This window comes from Choloepus didactylus, chromosome 3, assembly GCF_015220235.1.
Source record: "Choloepus didactylus isolate mChoDid1 chromosome 3, mChoDid1.pri, whole genome shotgun sequence".
Classification (NCBI taxonomy): Eukaryota; Metazoa; Chordata; class Mammalia; order Pilosa; family Megalonychidae; genus Choloepus; species Choloepus didactylus.
In genome coordinates, this window is record NC_051309.1 from 524,277 (window position 1) to 539,282 (window position 15,006).

The window sequence follows — 15,006 nt, forward strand, 5'->3', positions numbered from 1 at the left end:
GTCGAGTTCCCTGTCCCGAAGCCAGAGGCAGCCCTGCCCCAGCCTCCTCTGCCCATGGGGCCCAAAGGTGGAACCTCTGAGAGCTGCAGGGGTGGGCAGAGCTCCCCCAGCCCCTCGTGGCCCAGGAGGAAGCTTTGAGGTTCACACCCCAGCGAAGCTGGAGATAAACCCAGGGGAGCCAGCCTGCCTCCCTGGCTGACACGCGGTGTCCTGGGGCTGAGCCCCCACCCCCAGGTTCTGCCCTTGAGCAGCTGGGCTGATGAACTCAGGTGACAACTGTGCTTTTCCTTCACTGGATTTTAAAATAAACCACACTCCTCAGCAGCAACTGCCTCCAGAATCAAAAATAAGTGTCTCTGGGGCCGAGGGTGGGGGCTGGAGCAGCAGGAGGGGAAAGGGCCACATGCCGGCAGCTCCTGGGGGGAGGGACAGCGGAGGACCCCGACAGCTCGCAGACACATGCTGGGACCTGCACGCGGCCGCCAGAGGAGCCCCCGCCCGGCCCGGGGCCCACAGGGTGCCCTCTGCCCACTGGCACAGGACGCACGGCCGCCTGTCCTCGGCCGCACCTGTCGGGTCAGCGGGTGCGCGGGCTGAGCCCCTGGGGCCCTGAACTATCTTTAGTGCCCAGCTCAGGCTGGGCCGCACCCCAGGAGCCTCCCCAGCAGTGCTTGGCTTCTGAGCACAGCCCTCCCCCTCTGTGGGGTGGTCCTTCCAGCCTCACACAGCACTCTGCCAGGGCCCCTCCGCCCTGCAGCCCACCCCTGTGGCCCGCCCCCCACTCTGAGGGTCCTCCCAGGCCACAGCCCCCAGGTGGGTCAGCCCAGCTCCTGTCCCATGAGGCGCCCCCTGGCCTCGCGCTGCCTGGTGTCCACCCAGTGGCCAGCAAATGCCCAGTTGCCTGAAGACAAACTCCTGGCCCGGGAACCCAGGGTCTCTGCACTCCTCCCTCCCTGCCGGCCCCTCCGGGCATCCCTGTGGCCCCCCTGACCCTCTCACCCCTCCCCCCCGGGTCAGGACAAATGCTGCTGACTTTTCGGTGCCCCCACCTGCTGCAGGCACCACGACCCAGCCCCTTCCCGGCACAGCCACACAGCATGCCCTGGTGGACGCCCTCGGGGCCTGACAGAAGACACCACCCACCGCCCTCCTACCCAAGGCAGTGCCAGGCCAGAAGCTCACAGGCCGGGGGCGGGCAGGCCTGGGGTCATGGCCTGCTGTGTTCTCTGTGTCTGTGCCCATGGCCACCGGGGCCTCCTGCTGCCCCTCTGCGCCGATTTGGAAAAGGTGCCCCTTGCTCCCAGGCACGTGTGCAGGTGGCCTGGGGAGCACACGAGGCCCGGGAGCTGCTCTCCTCGGGGAACCAGCGCTGCTGGGCAGGGCAGGGAGGGGCCGGGGGAGGCTGGGGGCTGCCGGGCACAGGCCGGGGGGGCTGCGTCACTCAGCAGCTGTCTGCTCCCCCGGGGCAGCCATGAGCCTGTCCTTGTAGGGAGTGGTGGCCGGGGCCGAGCCATCCTGGGGGACTGGGCAGGACCTTAAGACACTGGTCCTGGGGACCTGGGCAGGGGCTCAGACGCCAGCACAGGAACCGCAGGCCTATGGTGAGTGTGCGGGCAGGCAGCGGTGCACGTTGAGCGAGTGTGCACTGTATGAGTGTGTGAGCAGGCAGGCAGCGGTGTGTGAGCGAGTGTGCACTGTGAGTGTGAGTGTGTGTGCACAGTGGGCAGACAGCTGTGTGCGAGTGTGCTGGGCGTGTGGTCTGTGCCCGTGGCCCACGCTGCCGCGCCTGGGATCCAGCACAGTGCAGGGGGCGCCTGGGGGCTGTGCCGTCTCGGGGCCTCCGTGGGGCCACTGCCTCCCCTAGGGCCCAGGCCAACACCGAGCCCCCAGGGTGCAGCCGCCCCAGTCCTGGGACCCAGGCTTGGGGTCGGTGAGACCCCGCTGCCCAGCCCTGCTCAGGCCCACCCCGATGACCCCCGGTCTCCATCTCAGGCCAGCAGAAAGGCCAAGAAGAAGGAGGGAGGTGCCCTCCGGGCCCAGCGGGCCTCGTCCAATGTCTTTTCCAACTTCGAGCAGACCCAGATCCAGGAGTTCAAGGAGGTGAGACCTGCCGCTTCCCCGGGAGCCCCTTCGCCCTGAGGGCTTGTGCCGGGGGAGCCCCCAGAGGCACGACGTCGGTGATGGGGGTGGTGTCGGGTTGCAGGCATTCACACTGATGGACCAGAACCGGGACGGCTTCATCGACAAGGAGGACCTGAAGGACACCTACGCCTCCCTGGGTAGGTGCTCCCAGGCCCGCGGGGGGCGCGCCGGGCTCAGCAGGGGCCCACCCAGAGAAGGGCTGGGGTGGGAGCCGGGCCGGCGCTCCTGCAGGCTGAGGGGGCCCAGGGTTTGGTCAGCAGAGGCTCCCAGGGTGAGGCAGGGTGGGCTGTGGGCAGGGGCCCCGGGAGGAGCTGATGCCCCACTGGGACATCCCGGCCAGCGTTGCCAGGGTGACGGCACCTACGGTTTGGACGGGTGAGCTCGCCGCCTGCCCGCGGAGCTGACAGTGAGCCGAAGCCCTCGCTGCTCATCCTCCCCCAAGGAGACAAAACCCAGCCGTTCCCCATATGGAGCCCAGCCTGGCAGGACACCCCCACCTCGCTTTCCCATCGCGGGGGCACCTCGTTCTCAGCGGCTGCCTCTAGGTGCTGCCCACAGAGGCAGGGAGGGTGGATGGACCCTGTGGGGAGCTCAGGCCCCGATTCCATCCAAGTAATCCCAAACGAAGAACCCCAGCATCCTCCTGAATTCCATGATCCCCTCCCCCTTTCTTTCTCCCTCAAGAGGTGATCACCCCGGGGCTGACATGTCCCCAAACCTGTTCTCCATCACAACAGATGCCCCCCCCACAGGAACCTCCTGACTTGCTCACCTCCTCCCCTCCCCATCGCGCCCTGTTGCCATGTGCCTGGCACTGCCCCAGGGTCACCCTGGCAAACAGACGGGGGGCGGCGGCCACATGGGCTCCCCGGCTGGTGGGCAAGTCAGACACACAGCACCGAGACCACGACCATCACCAGTGACAGCAGCAACCCCGACACCAGAACTAGGAGGGAGGGCTGGGCCAGGGGTCGACACAGAGGCCGGGGGCTTCCCCAGGAGGGGACGTTCCTGCCCAGGGTGACAGCCCACTCCCCATGGTTGCCACAGGCAAAATCAATGTCAAAGATGACGAGCTGGACGCCATGCTCAAGGAGGCCTCGGGGCCCATAAACTTCACCATGTTCCTGAACCTGTTTGGGGAGAAGCTAACCGGTGAGTGTGGGGGCACCAGGGGCCTCAGAGCAGTCTGCCCTCACCGTGGGTGTGTTTAGTTAGTTCCTGTCACAAATCCAGACATCTCACATAAAAATGGGTTTTTCAGGTTTTCTCGAGAAATCCTAATGCCTGGTATTCCAGGAGCCACATCCTGGGCCCGTGGGGTGTGATGCCCCCTCTCCCCCCGGCCCGGGCCCCGCGCGGGGCCTGCAGGGCGGGGAGGGGGCGCCTCGGGGTCCTCGGAGCAGGGGCTGCGTCCCCTTCTCTGCCTGCGGTCGGGGCGTGGAGCAGGACTGACACCCTGAGGGAATCTCTGTGGACAGGGACGGACACCGAGGAGACCATCCTGAATGCCTTCAAGATGCTGGACCCCGAGGGCAAGGGGAGCATCCACAGGGACTAGTGAGTGCGGGCGGGAGAGGGTCCCTGGGCTCCCGCGTGTGCACGCTCCGCACTCGCACCGCCCTCCCCGCGGCCCCAGGGACGCTGCCCGGCCTGGTGCAAGGGAGACGGGCTGGGGGTGGCAGGGCCTGCCCCCTCCGCGAGGACCCCAGGGGAGGAGCCTCCGCCACTGTGTCCCCTTCTCTCGGAGCAGCTGACCCGGCCGCTTCCCTTCCTTTCCCTTAGCATCAAGCGTATGCTGATGTCCCAGGCCGACAGGATGACCGCGGAAGAGGTGGGCTCCCCCCCCACCCCCACGGCTGTCTGCAGAGCCCGGAGGGGCTGGGGTCCCTGGAGCCAGCTGTGGGTGGTTCTCACACGCGCGTGCACTGGGGGCTACCGCGGGCCTGGGGCCCCGTGTGCAGTCCTCAGACGGGCAGGGCCGAGTCCACCCTGTCCCACGAGCCAGAGCAGAGCCGTGCCCCACCCCACCCCCGGCGCCAAGCTCGAGCACCGCAGCCCTCGGCAGCCCCCAGACCCCTCCGCACCTCCCCTTCCCCGCCCTGGGCCGGCTCCCGCCCCACCTCCAGGCAGAAGTGGGACTGGAGGCAGCAGGAGCCCCAGACTGCGGTGCACTGGCGTCTGGTGTCCGGCCGAGCTCCTCAGGGGACACCTTCACCCTGCCCCCCCCAGCCCCCAGCCTGTCCCCCCACACACACACACCCTCTGCCTTCGGTCACAGGTCGACCAGATGTTTCAGTTCGCCTCCATCGACGCAGCCGGGAACCTGGACTACAAGGCGCTGAGCTACGTGCTCACCCACGGCGAGGAGAAGGAGGAGTGAGGGGAGGGTTGGCTCAGAGAGGGAGAGCGGGCCGGTCACCCCCCAGGGCCTCCCCTGCGCGGCCCCCACCCGGCTGGTTCAGTAAACGAGACCCACAAAACTCGCCTGCAAACGTCTGTCCGGGGGAGCCGTATCTCCATGAGGTGGGCGTGTCGGGGGGCAGGAGTGTCGGGGTGTGTGCTCGGCGGCCGCTTGCCCCCAGCGGGGCCTGGAGCCCGGGGCGCTGGCCACTCCGTGGTCAGCAGAGGGAGCCTCTGGGACGTGCCTCTCCCCGCAAGGCCCTCCTGACCTGACGTCTGTCCACTCCTGCTCGGCCAGGCTGGAGGCCCTCGGGACACCCCCTCCACCCCCCTGCCCCTCACGCCAGGACAGCCCTGTCCCCTCCTGCAGCCACCCAAGGGCCTCGGCCTGTCCGTGCACTGACCCTCCAGGCACCAGCTGCTCTGTCTGCCTGGCCCCTGAGACACCCCTGGGCAGGTGGCCTGGGTGGGTGGCTGTCCGTCCGTCCACACAGCAGCTGCTCATCTTGCTACAGCCACCCCCACCCTGGGTGTGCTCTTGGTCCCGGGTGCTCAGCCTGGCTGTCGCAGGGCCGCTTGATCCCTCGCTCACCCCCACACCCCCCACCCCGGCTTCAGGACCCTCATCCCGGCGGGGGGCTCCCCAGGAGGAGGATGCAGGTCAGGACACTCAGAAGGGTGCAGAGCTGGGAGCCTCAAGGCCGGTCTGCTGCACAGGCGTCCCCTGGATGGGGCCGGAGGGGCTCCAGGCTTGGCGCTGCCATGTGTGTGAAAGAGGGGCACAAAGACACAGCTGAATGCGTGCACCGGCCAGCCTCCAGCAGCACAGACACTGGGGACACACGAGTCACCCCGTCCCCGCAGCCATGGCTCCACCCAGTCAGGCCCAGGTGACCTGAGCCACAGTGACCCACTCACCACAACCACAGAGCAACCCCGAAGCCCCAAGGGGCCCCAGGAGTTCCGAGGTCCCCGTGCCAGGTCCATGTTCATCTCTGATCCCATCTTGAAGCAGCACCAGGGCTGGGGGGTGCTGGTCAGCACGATCTCCAGTCTGCACCCAGAGCCCCAGTTCCCACCATGCCATGGTCCTGTCCCCACCCTTCCCTCTGACCCCTGCTCATGTCCTGCACCCTCTTTCCATCCGCCACCCATGCAATGTGAAAGGCAAAAGACAGGGGCCTGGGGAGACGAGGTTCAGGAGACAGAGGGGCACGAGGGAGGGGCTGGCCTGATGCCCCACCCTGCTCTCTGGGGCTCAGGCTGAGTCCATGGGGAGCAGTGGCCAGTCCCCCAGGAACGGGGCCTTGCGGGTCTGGCGGCGCCTCACCGTCCGGTGCAGGAGTCCTCCCTGTGCCGGCAGGCGGAGACGGGCGGCTCCACCCAGTGCATGATGAGCAGCACCAGGACGAGTGGCCCCACCTGCTTAGACACAGCGTGGCCCTAACCCCCTGCCCCCCAGTGTGGACCCAGCGGCCGATGGGCAGCACCCAGCAGTGCTCAGACCATGTGCCACCTGGGCTCATCCAGCCTTTCCGGGCGGCCAGACCCTGCTGATGGACGCGCAGCTGCCGGGGGTGCCTGGGCTGTGCAGCTGGAATGGGGGTGAGGAGAGGGGTCTCTAGGTGCTTCCATGCACAGGGGACCCTGGGGACATGGGTAGGCAGGGCTGCCGGGGGTAACCCCTCACCAAGCACGAGGACTGGCCCGTGGCGGCCCCCTCGCCCACACAAAGGAGCATTCGACGGCTCCATGGCAATGGGTGCCACTGAGAACCCGAAGAACCCCATCAGGGAGCAGGCGGCAGCCAGCCCAGGAGCCCGGCCCGCAGCTGGGACACCTGGGGGGCCGTGCGCGGGCACGGAAGTGGGAGCCTGGGCCGGGGAAGGCTGCTTGGGCACAGGGTGGGAGCCCAGTGCTCCCCAGGGACCCCCCAGCAGCAGAGGCCAGGCCTGAGCGTGTCCAGCTGTCCCACCCAGGGACACGGACCCCTGAGGCCGCAGCCCGCCCTCCACACCCACCAGCTCTGCTCCTGTCCCCACAGGTTCAGGCATGAGGGACCCTCACCAGGGCGAAGGCCACACAGGGCCAAGGTCAGGCAGAGGCCAATCTTGGCAGCCTCAGGGAAGTGCTTGGTCCAGTCCCAGCCAGTGCCCCAGACACGATGGAGGGGGCCCCACAGAGGCCCATGAGGTCCTGAGAAGAGGGAGGGCCACCCCAGGGATGCAACCGACAGGTCACAACTGCACCGTGGGTTGGGGACAGCACCCCCCCAAAGGTGTCCCACCGTGTCATCCCCACCCGAGACATGACAATCGCAGAGTGGAAGACGCCCACCAGGTGAGGGAGGGGCGGCCACAGCAGACCCCAACCCAGCCGTGCCCCACACCACTGCCTGCACTTCCAGCCAGAGGGTAGGGCCAGGGACAAACAGCAGGGGTCACGGCCCAGAGATGCTGTGGGCGGACTGTGACATCCTCACCTCCAAATATGGGCGGGGGGGCTCCACCACCACTTCCACCACCACCATCACCACCCCTTCTCCACCACCATCACCTCCACCATCACCTCCACCATCTCCACCACCATCACCTCCACCATCTCCACCATCTCCACCACCATCACCTCCACCATCTCCACCACCATCACCTCCACCATCTCCACCACCATCTCCACCATCTCCACCACCATCGCCACCTCCATCTCTACCACCACCACCTCCACCATCTCCACCACCATCACCACCCCTTCTCCACCACCATCACCTCCACCATCTCCACCACCATCACCTCCACCATCTCCACCATCTCCACCACCATCACCTCCAACATCTCCACCACCATCACCTCCACCATCTCCACCATCTCCACCACCATCACCTCCACGATCACCTCCACCATCTCCACCACCATCACCTCCACCATCTCCACCACCATCACCTCCACCATCTCCACCATCTCCACCACCATCACCTCCACGATCACCTCCACCATCTCCACCACCATCACCACCTCCATCTCCACCACCATCACCTCCACCATCTCCACCACCATCACCTCCACCATCTCCACCATCTCCACCACCAGCACCTCCACCATCTCCACCACCATCACCTCCACCATCTCCACCATCTCCACCACCATCGCCACCTCCACTATCTCCACCATCTCCCACCACCACCACCTCCACCATCTCCACCACCATCACCACCCCCATCTCTACCACCACCACCTCCACCATCTCCACCACCATCACCTCCACCATCTCCACCATCTCCACCACCATCACCTCCACCATCTCCACCATCTCCACCACCACCACCTCCACCATCTCCACCACCATCACCACCCCCATCTCTACCACCACCACCTCCACCATCTCACCACCATCACCTCCACCATCTCCACCATCTCCACCACCATCACCTCCACCACCTCCACCATCTCCACCACCATCACCTCCACCATCTCCACCACCATCACCACCTCCATCTCCACCACCATCACCTCCACCATCTCCACCACTGTGTCAGTTTGAGTGTATTGTGTCCCCCAAATGCCATTATCTTTGTGGTCTTGTGTGGGGCAGACATTTTTGGTGCTGGTTAGATTTGCTTGGAATGTGCCCCACTCAGCTGTGGGTAATGATCATTTCGATGAGATGTTCCCATGGAGGCGTGGCCCCACCCATTCGGGGTGGGCCTTGATCAGTGGAGCTATATAAATGAGCTGACTCAGAGAGAGGAAACTAAGAGAGTGCAGCTGGGAGTGATGTTTTGAAGAGGAGCAAGCTTGCTAGAGAGGAACGTCCTGGGAGAAAGCCGTTTTGAGGCCGGAGCTTTGGAGCAGATGCCAGCTGCCTTCCTAGCTAACAGAGGTTTTCCGGAGGCCATTGGCCATCCTCCGGTGAGGGTACCCAATTGCTGATGTGTTGCCTTGGACGCTTTGTGGCCTTAAGACTGTAACTGTGTAGCGAAATAAATCCCCGTTTTATAAAAGCCAATCCACCTCTGGTGTTTTGCATTCTGCAGCATTAGCAAACTAGGACAACCACCATCACCTCCACCATCTCCACCATCTCCACCACCATCACCTCCACCATCTCCACCACCATCACCTCCACCATCTCCACCATCTCCACCACCATCGCCACCTCCACTATCTCCACCATCTCCACCACCACCACCTCCACCATCTCCACCACCATCACCACCACCCCATCTCTAACCAGGACCACCACCATCCACCATCATGCTCACCAACTCCACCATCCATCCATCCACCATCCTCCACCATCTCACCCACCACAACCTCACCCATCTTCACACACCATCCACCCACCCCCATCTCTAACCCACCACCCTCCACTCCACTTCTCCACCACCATCACCTCCACCATCTCCACCATCTCCATCACCATCACCTCCACCACCTCCACCATCTCCACCACCATCACCTCCACCATCTCCACCACCATCACCACCTCCATCTCCACCACCACCACCTTCACCATCTCCACCACCATCACCACCCCCATCTCTACCATCATCATCTCCACCATCTCCACCACCATCACCTCCACCATCTCCACCATCTCCACCACCATCACCTCCACCATCTCCACCATCTCCACCACCATCACCTCCACCATCTCCACCATCTCCACCACCATCAACTCCACCATCTCCACCATCTCCACCACCATCACCACCCCCATCTCCACCATCATCACCAACTCCATCTCCACCACCATCATCTCCACCAACACCACCACCATCTCCACCACCATCACCACTTCCACCATCTCCACCACCATCACCTCCACCATCTCTACCACCATCACCACCTCCATCTCTACCACCACCTCCACCATCTCCACCACCATCACCACCCCCATCTCCACCATCATCACCTCCACCATCACCTCCACCACCATTACCACCTCCATCACCTCCATCACCACCTCCACCATCACCTGCCACCAGGACCACCAACTCCACTGCCACTGCCTGCAGATGGCATTTAGGATTGGATTTAGGCATTTAGGATTGGACAAAACTTTCCACTCACAGTATCTCAGCAACTCCCACCCCACCCAGGAGGATGTCAACATTGGCCACAGGCAGGGTGTGGAAGCCGAGTGTTTGGGCAGGTTGTGGGTGACCTCAGGGCCACACCAGTGGTGTGCTGGTTTGGAGCTGTTACGTCCCCCAGAAAAGGCCCCGTTCCTTTAATCCATTTGTATGGAGGTAGACCTATTGTGGGTAGGACCTTCTGGTTACGTTGTTTCAAATGCGAGGTGAGCTAGCCCATTCAAGGTGGGTCTTAATCTTTTACTGGAGCCCTTTATGAGAGAATAAAGGACAGAAAAAAAGCTGAGAGAGGAAGCCACTGGAACTAGAAGCTGAAAGCAATGAAACCGGGGAGCAAAGGACCAGCAGACGTCACCACGTGCCTTCCCATGTGACGGAGGAGCCCTGGTGCAAGCAGCCTGTCTTCAGAGAGGGTATCGTCCTGGACGTTTTCATGGCCTTAGAACTGTAAGTCTGTAAGCTAATGAGTCCCCATTGTAAAAGCCAGCCCATTTCTGGTGTGCTGTGTTCTGGCATCTTTAGCAAACCGGAGCAGGTGGAGACAGAACAGGGGCCGCAGGATAAGCAGCCGCCAACCCCTCTCCTAGCGCTGGGGCCGTGGCCTGGGTGGGGGGACAGGGTGCTCACGCTGGAGTAGCCCCCGACACAGAGACTCTGCTCCAGGAGGGCCAAGAAACTGGAGAAGAACCTGATGCCGCCCCCGAAGCACGAATCACCCAGGCTGCAGCAGCCGGGGGAACGGCCCTCAGCCCAGGAGCTGGCGGGGAGCGCCCCCACCCCTTTCCCTCCCCCGCTGCCCCTTCTTGTAGACTTGGGGCTTCCAGGCCCGAACCCAACGCGGTCCCAGGGTCAGTCAGCACTGAACAGCTTTGGTCTGTCCAGGAACCCGTCTGAGGTGGAGGTGGCAGCGCTGGCAGAGGGGGTGTGGGGGGCACACGCTTCCAGTCGCTCGTATTGGCTGGCAGGGACGGCGCGGACGGCGAGCTGCAGAGAGAGCACACGTCTGAGCACAAAACACATGTGCACACAGAGAGGCTCACACTGACACATGCACACAACATCTGCACACGCAGGCGAACACATCCCCCAGTTCCTGCTGCCTCCCAGGTGGCTCCTGCCCCCATCTGCAGATCCCGACACGCGAGGGAGCCCAGGGCTGGTGGTGGCACCTCGCTCGGCTTTTACCCACACCTGCTCCCTGCCCAGTGGGTTCGTCTGCAATCGGAGCTTTCAAAATCCGTCTCGAGGGTGACTCCCCGGTGACAGCTTTAGCCTGACCTGTGCTGAGACTCACCCATTAACTGCCGACCCAACAACCCCGGTGATAAGAGGATCACGCTCAACCCTCTGGGTCCAAACCGTCAGCAGTTCTGCGCGCTTTGCCTCCATGATGTGTGCTGAGCCCACCCAGCCGACCGCGGGGCCCGGCACCCCCCTGCCCCGTCTCCCGGCCGCACACCTCACTCCCGGGGCTGCCCGGCCGGACGCACTCCCCTCCTGCTTCTCACCCGCCCCTCCTCAGGCCTCCAGCTCCTGGCCCCCTGCCTTCTCTTCTGACGGTGCTTCCCTCTGCCCCTTCCCACAGAGACCACCACCTTCCTCTCAGCCAAAGCCGCTCCCTCCCGTCAGCCTCTCGCCCACCAGACTGTCCCCCGGCACCCTGCTCCCTGGAAGGTGTCCGAGCCCATCACGTGCACACGCGCACACATGCACGTGCACACACACGCCCTGTGGCCTCACCCACCATCACGGGATGTCGACCCTCTCGACCAGGGCAGGTGAGAGCACGTGGGCCAGAAGGATGCCAGGGGCTTAGCTGGATGGACGGACAGATGGACTGAGAAGCATCCGGTCTGCTTTGGACACCTTGCCAGGGAGTGTGGGAGCGGAAGGGCAGGACCCAGAGGAGCTGGAGCCCGGGCAGGCCTGTGGCCCCCTGCTGATCCTCCCCAGGTTCACCCACCCCTCTCGACCCCGCCACCCCTCCCAACACCCCCGCCCACGCACACGTGCTGGCGCCGAGTCGGCTGTGGCTGCTGCAGGGCGGCAGCTTGGCCGGAGAGAAGGCGACAGGGCCTGGGCCCGACCATGAGGAAGGCACAGGGGCTGTGGGCCCCCGCACTCAGCAGGGAGGGGCGCAAAGCAGCCTCCCCACAGAGTCCAGCCACGCGCACAGGAGGGTCTGCAGGGCAGGGTCAGCGAGCTCGGGGTCTGGGGGGCCCAGGACCCCTCACAGAGGCTGTGTCCGTGACTGACAGCAGTCCCCCGTGAAGTTGCTCCTGCAGACCCGGGGCAGCCACTCGGACACCCTGTCCCTTCCCAGACCCGTGGTCACCCCTCCTGGACTCCACGAAGAAGTGGGGAGACCCAGTCAGCTGAGGAGGGGGCAGGGGCAGGCAGGGGCTGTGCACCCCGGGGACAGTGGATTGGGGAGAGGGTCCTTTGCCCCTGGGCTGTGGGGCACAGCTGTGGGGGGCACGGGCTGAGAATATCCCCAGCTGACCAGGGCATGCCCCCTTTACCCCCAGCCTCTGCCTCTCCCAGCCTTCTCTGCCGCCCTGCACCCCCCCACAAAAAGTGACTATTGGGGGCAGGGTCTCCCCAGGGTCTCGTGCTCCTCTTCAGCCGGGAGAGGAGCCCCCTCTCCCCACCCTTCTCCGGCCCCTCCACCAGCGCCCGCTGCTGCCCAGGCAGGTGTCTCGGACTCTCACTGTCCTTCCCGCCTCGGAAGCCTGCGGGGTCCTCCACATGGCCCAGAGCAGGGACAGGCCAGACCACCCCGCCCGGGGGGAACCCCCAAGCCCAGGCCCCCTCTTCCAGCAGCACTGCCTGCCAGCCCCTCCTTTCCGCCACCCCCACCCGCCTTCCCCTCTCGCCCGGCCCCTACCCTCTTGCCCCTCTCACACCCAACATGTGCTGACTCCCTGCAGGGGGCTGAGGGGCCGGCGGACCCTGGCTCCCAACTTGTGGCAGGGTGAAGACTCATGGCTCCCGGGCCCCACGGGGCCCAGCACCAGCTGGCGGCCACGCCGAGGGGATGGGCACAGGGGTAGACCGGGAGAACGGCTCATCTGCCGGTGAGAGGGAGGGGGCCCAGAGACGTGCCGGCCACCAGTACCATCCGCAGCCCAGACCCTCCGCAGGTGTGCGTCACTGCTGCGAGCCCACCCAGGACGGGACCCATAGAGGCCGGAGCCTGGAGCTCACCTCCACCTCGCCTGGTCCCGAGTGGACAGTGGGTGTGGAGGGAGGCCACTGGGCCACATCCAGGTGGAGGAGAGCAGGAGGACAAACCGAGGCCCAGAGCCAGGGGGGAGCGGGCAGGCGGCACCACCCAGCGAGGGCTGGGGGCCCAGCAGGGGCCGTGGACAGAGAGGAGGGACAGTGGAGCCCCAGCTGCCTGCACAGGGAAGCAGAGGCAGCAGTGGGCCGGAGGGACCCTCTCCTGGGATGCAGGGGGGGCCACATCTGCAGAATGTGCTGACGGGGTCTGACGAGGAAGCCCCTGGACTGGGCACTGGTCCTGCCCGAGGCAGCCCCGACTTCTCTGCAGGAGAGACCCTCGCCAGGCAGGCGGCATTCCCCACACACATGCACTTCCAGGAGCTGGGCCTCTTGACCCCAGTGCAGGTCGGCCAGCAGGTGGGTGCGCTGTGCACACTGGGTGGGCCAGGGGAGGGGAGGGGTCACCAAACTTATTCCAGGAGGGCGGGGGTCATCCTGGACCATGGGAGGGCTTACCCAGCTCCTGGAAGAGGCAGCGGCCTGGCCCGGAGGATGGGGTGCAGCAGTGTGGACCCCAGAGGAGCGTGTTCTTAAGGTTAATCCACTCCTGTGGGTGTGGACCCATGTGAGTAGGGTCTTAAGTTAAGTTGTGACCCACCTCATCCAGGGGGGGATCTTAATCCTCTCACTGGAGTCCTTTATAAGAAAATGAAATTCAGACAGACAGAGGGAAAGCCATAGAAGCAGAGAGAGAGTCTGGAAGCCAGAACCTAAAAGCAATGTGTCCTGCTTTGCTAGAGCTGCTGTTATGCAAAATACTCGAAATGGATTGGCTTTCAGAGAGGGGATATATTAGTTTACAAGTTTACAGTTCTGAGGCCATAAAAGTGTCCAAACTAAGGCATCAACAAGAAGACACCTTCACTGAAGAATGGCCAGTAGCATCTGGAGCACCTCTGTCAGCTGGGAAGTCATGTGGCTGGCAATGGCTGGTCCTTTCCTCCAGGATTGTGTTTCAAAATGGCTTTCTCCAAAATGTCTCTGGGCTTCTCTCTCAGCTTCTTCAGCTCCTGTGCATCTAAGTGACGGGTCCTCTTCTAGCTTCTCCAGACAAAACTCTGGGCTAGCATCTCCAAACATCTCCAGGCATCTCAAAGCATCAGCAAGCATCTCTCCAAAAGTCTCTCTCAGTTTTCTGGGGTGTTTTGTCCTCTCTTAGCTTCTCAGGAGCAAACTCTGGGCTAGCATCTCAAAGCATCAGCAAGCATCTGGGTCTCCTGGCTTAGCATATCCCGGGGTGTTTTCCTCTCTCTGCTCTCTGTGCAAGCTCCCTTTAAAGGACTCCAGTAAACTAATCAAGACCTACACTGAATGGGTGGGGTCAACTCTCCATGGAAACACTCAATCAAGAGGTCACATCCTAATCAAAAAGATTAATGACTGCCCCCACGAGATTGCATTAAAGAATATGGCTTTTGAGGGGACATAATATGTCCAAACCAGCACACAGTGAAACCTGGAAGAGAAGGGAGAGACAAGCAGAGATTGCCATGTGCCTTGCCAGGTGGCAGAGAGTTGAGGATCACCAGCAGCTTGTCTTCAGGGAGAGGACATTGCCTGGTGATGCCTGGATCTGGATATTTTCATGGCCTCAGAACTGTGAGGTACAGACTAATAAATTCCCATTGCAAAAAAAAAAAAAAAAAAAAAATCCCATTGCTAAAGCCAGCCCATTTCTGTATACTGCACTTTGGTAGGCTGGCAGAGTAACACATCCTATAATTTAAATACTACAATAAAAAGTTAATGCAACTTACATCATATGATAAGATAGGGAGGAAAACAAAGATATTTGCTTTATATATACGTACATAATCATAACAAAACAAGGAAGAAATTTTCATACCATTAGAGTCCATGTTTCTATGACTGGTCACATGGTCATAGTTCGTATTTATCACCACCTTCTTCCACTACTCATTCCGTGTTCCCTTTACCCTCAGCAAGCACTTCAGCTGGCCGTGGTTCTTTGCCTGGTGGGGTGACCCAAACCTTCATTCCTGAAGTTTCTTGGGCATTGGTAATCCTGCCTGGATTGGGTTGTTGCAGTTTTCCATTGACTTGAATCATGGGGCATGGTAGTG

At 62.8% G+C, this 15,006-nt stretch overlaps 1 protein-coding gene across 1 annotated transcript; it reads left to right on the top strand.

The window, feature by feature from the left end:
• The first annotated feature begins 1,209 nt into the window (after positions 1–1,209).
• On the top strand, positions 1,210–4,525 carry MYL5 (myosin light chain 5). Its single transcript, XM_037829158.1, has 8 exons — positions 1,210–1,287; positions 1,490–1,601; positions 1,721–2,100; positions 2,204–2,279; positions 3,193–3,297; positions 3,624–3,702; positions 3,928–3,976; positions 4,424–4,525. Exons 1-8 carry the CDS (start codon positions 1,210–1,212, stop codon positions 4,523–4,525), a joined length of 981 nt encoding a protein of 326 aa, XP_037685086.1.
• Positions 4,526–15,006: the final 10,481 nt, after the last annotated feature.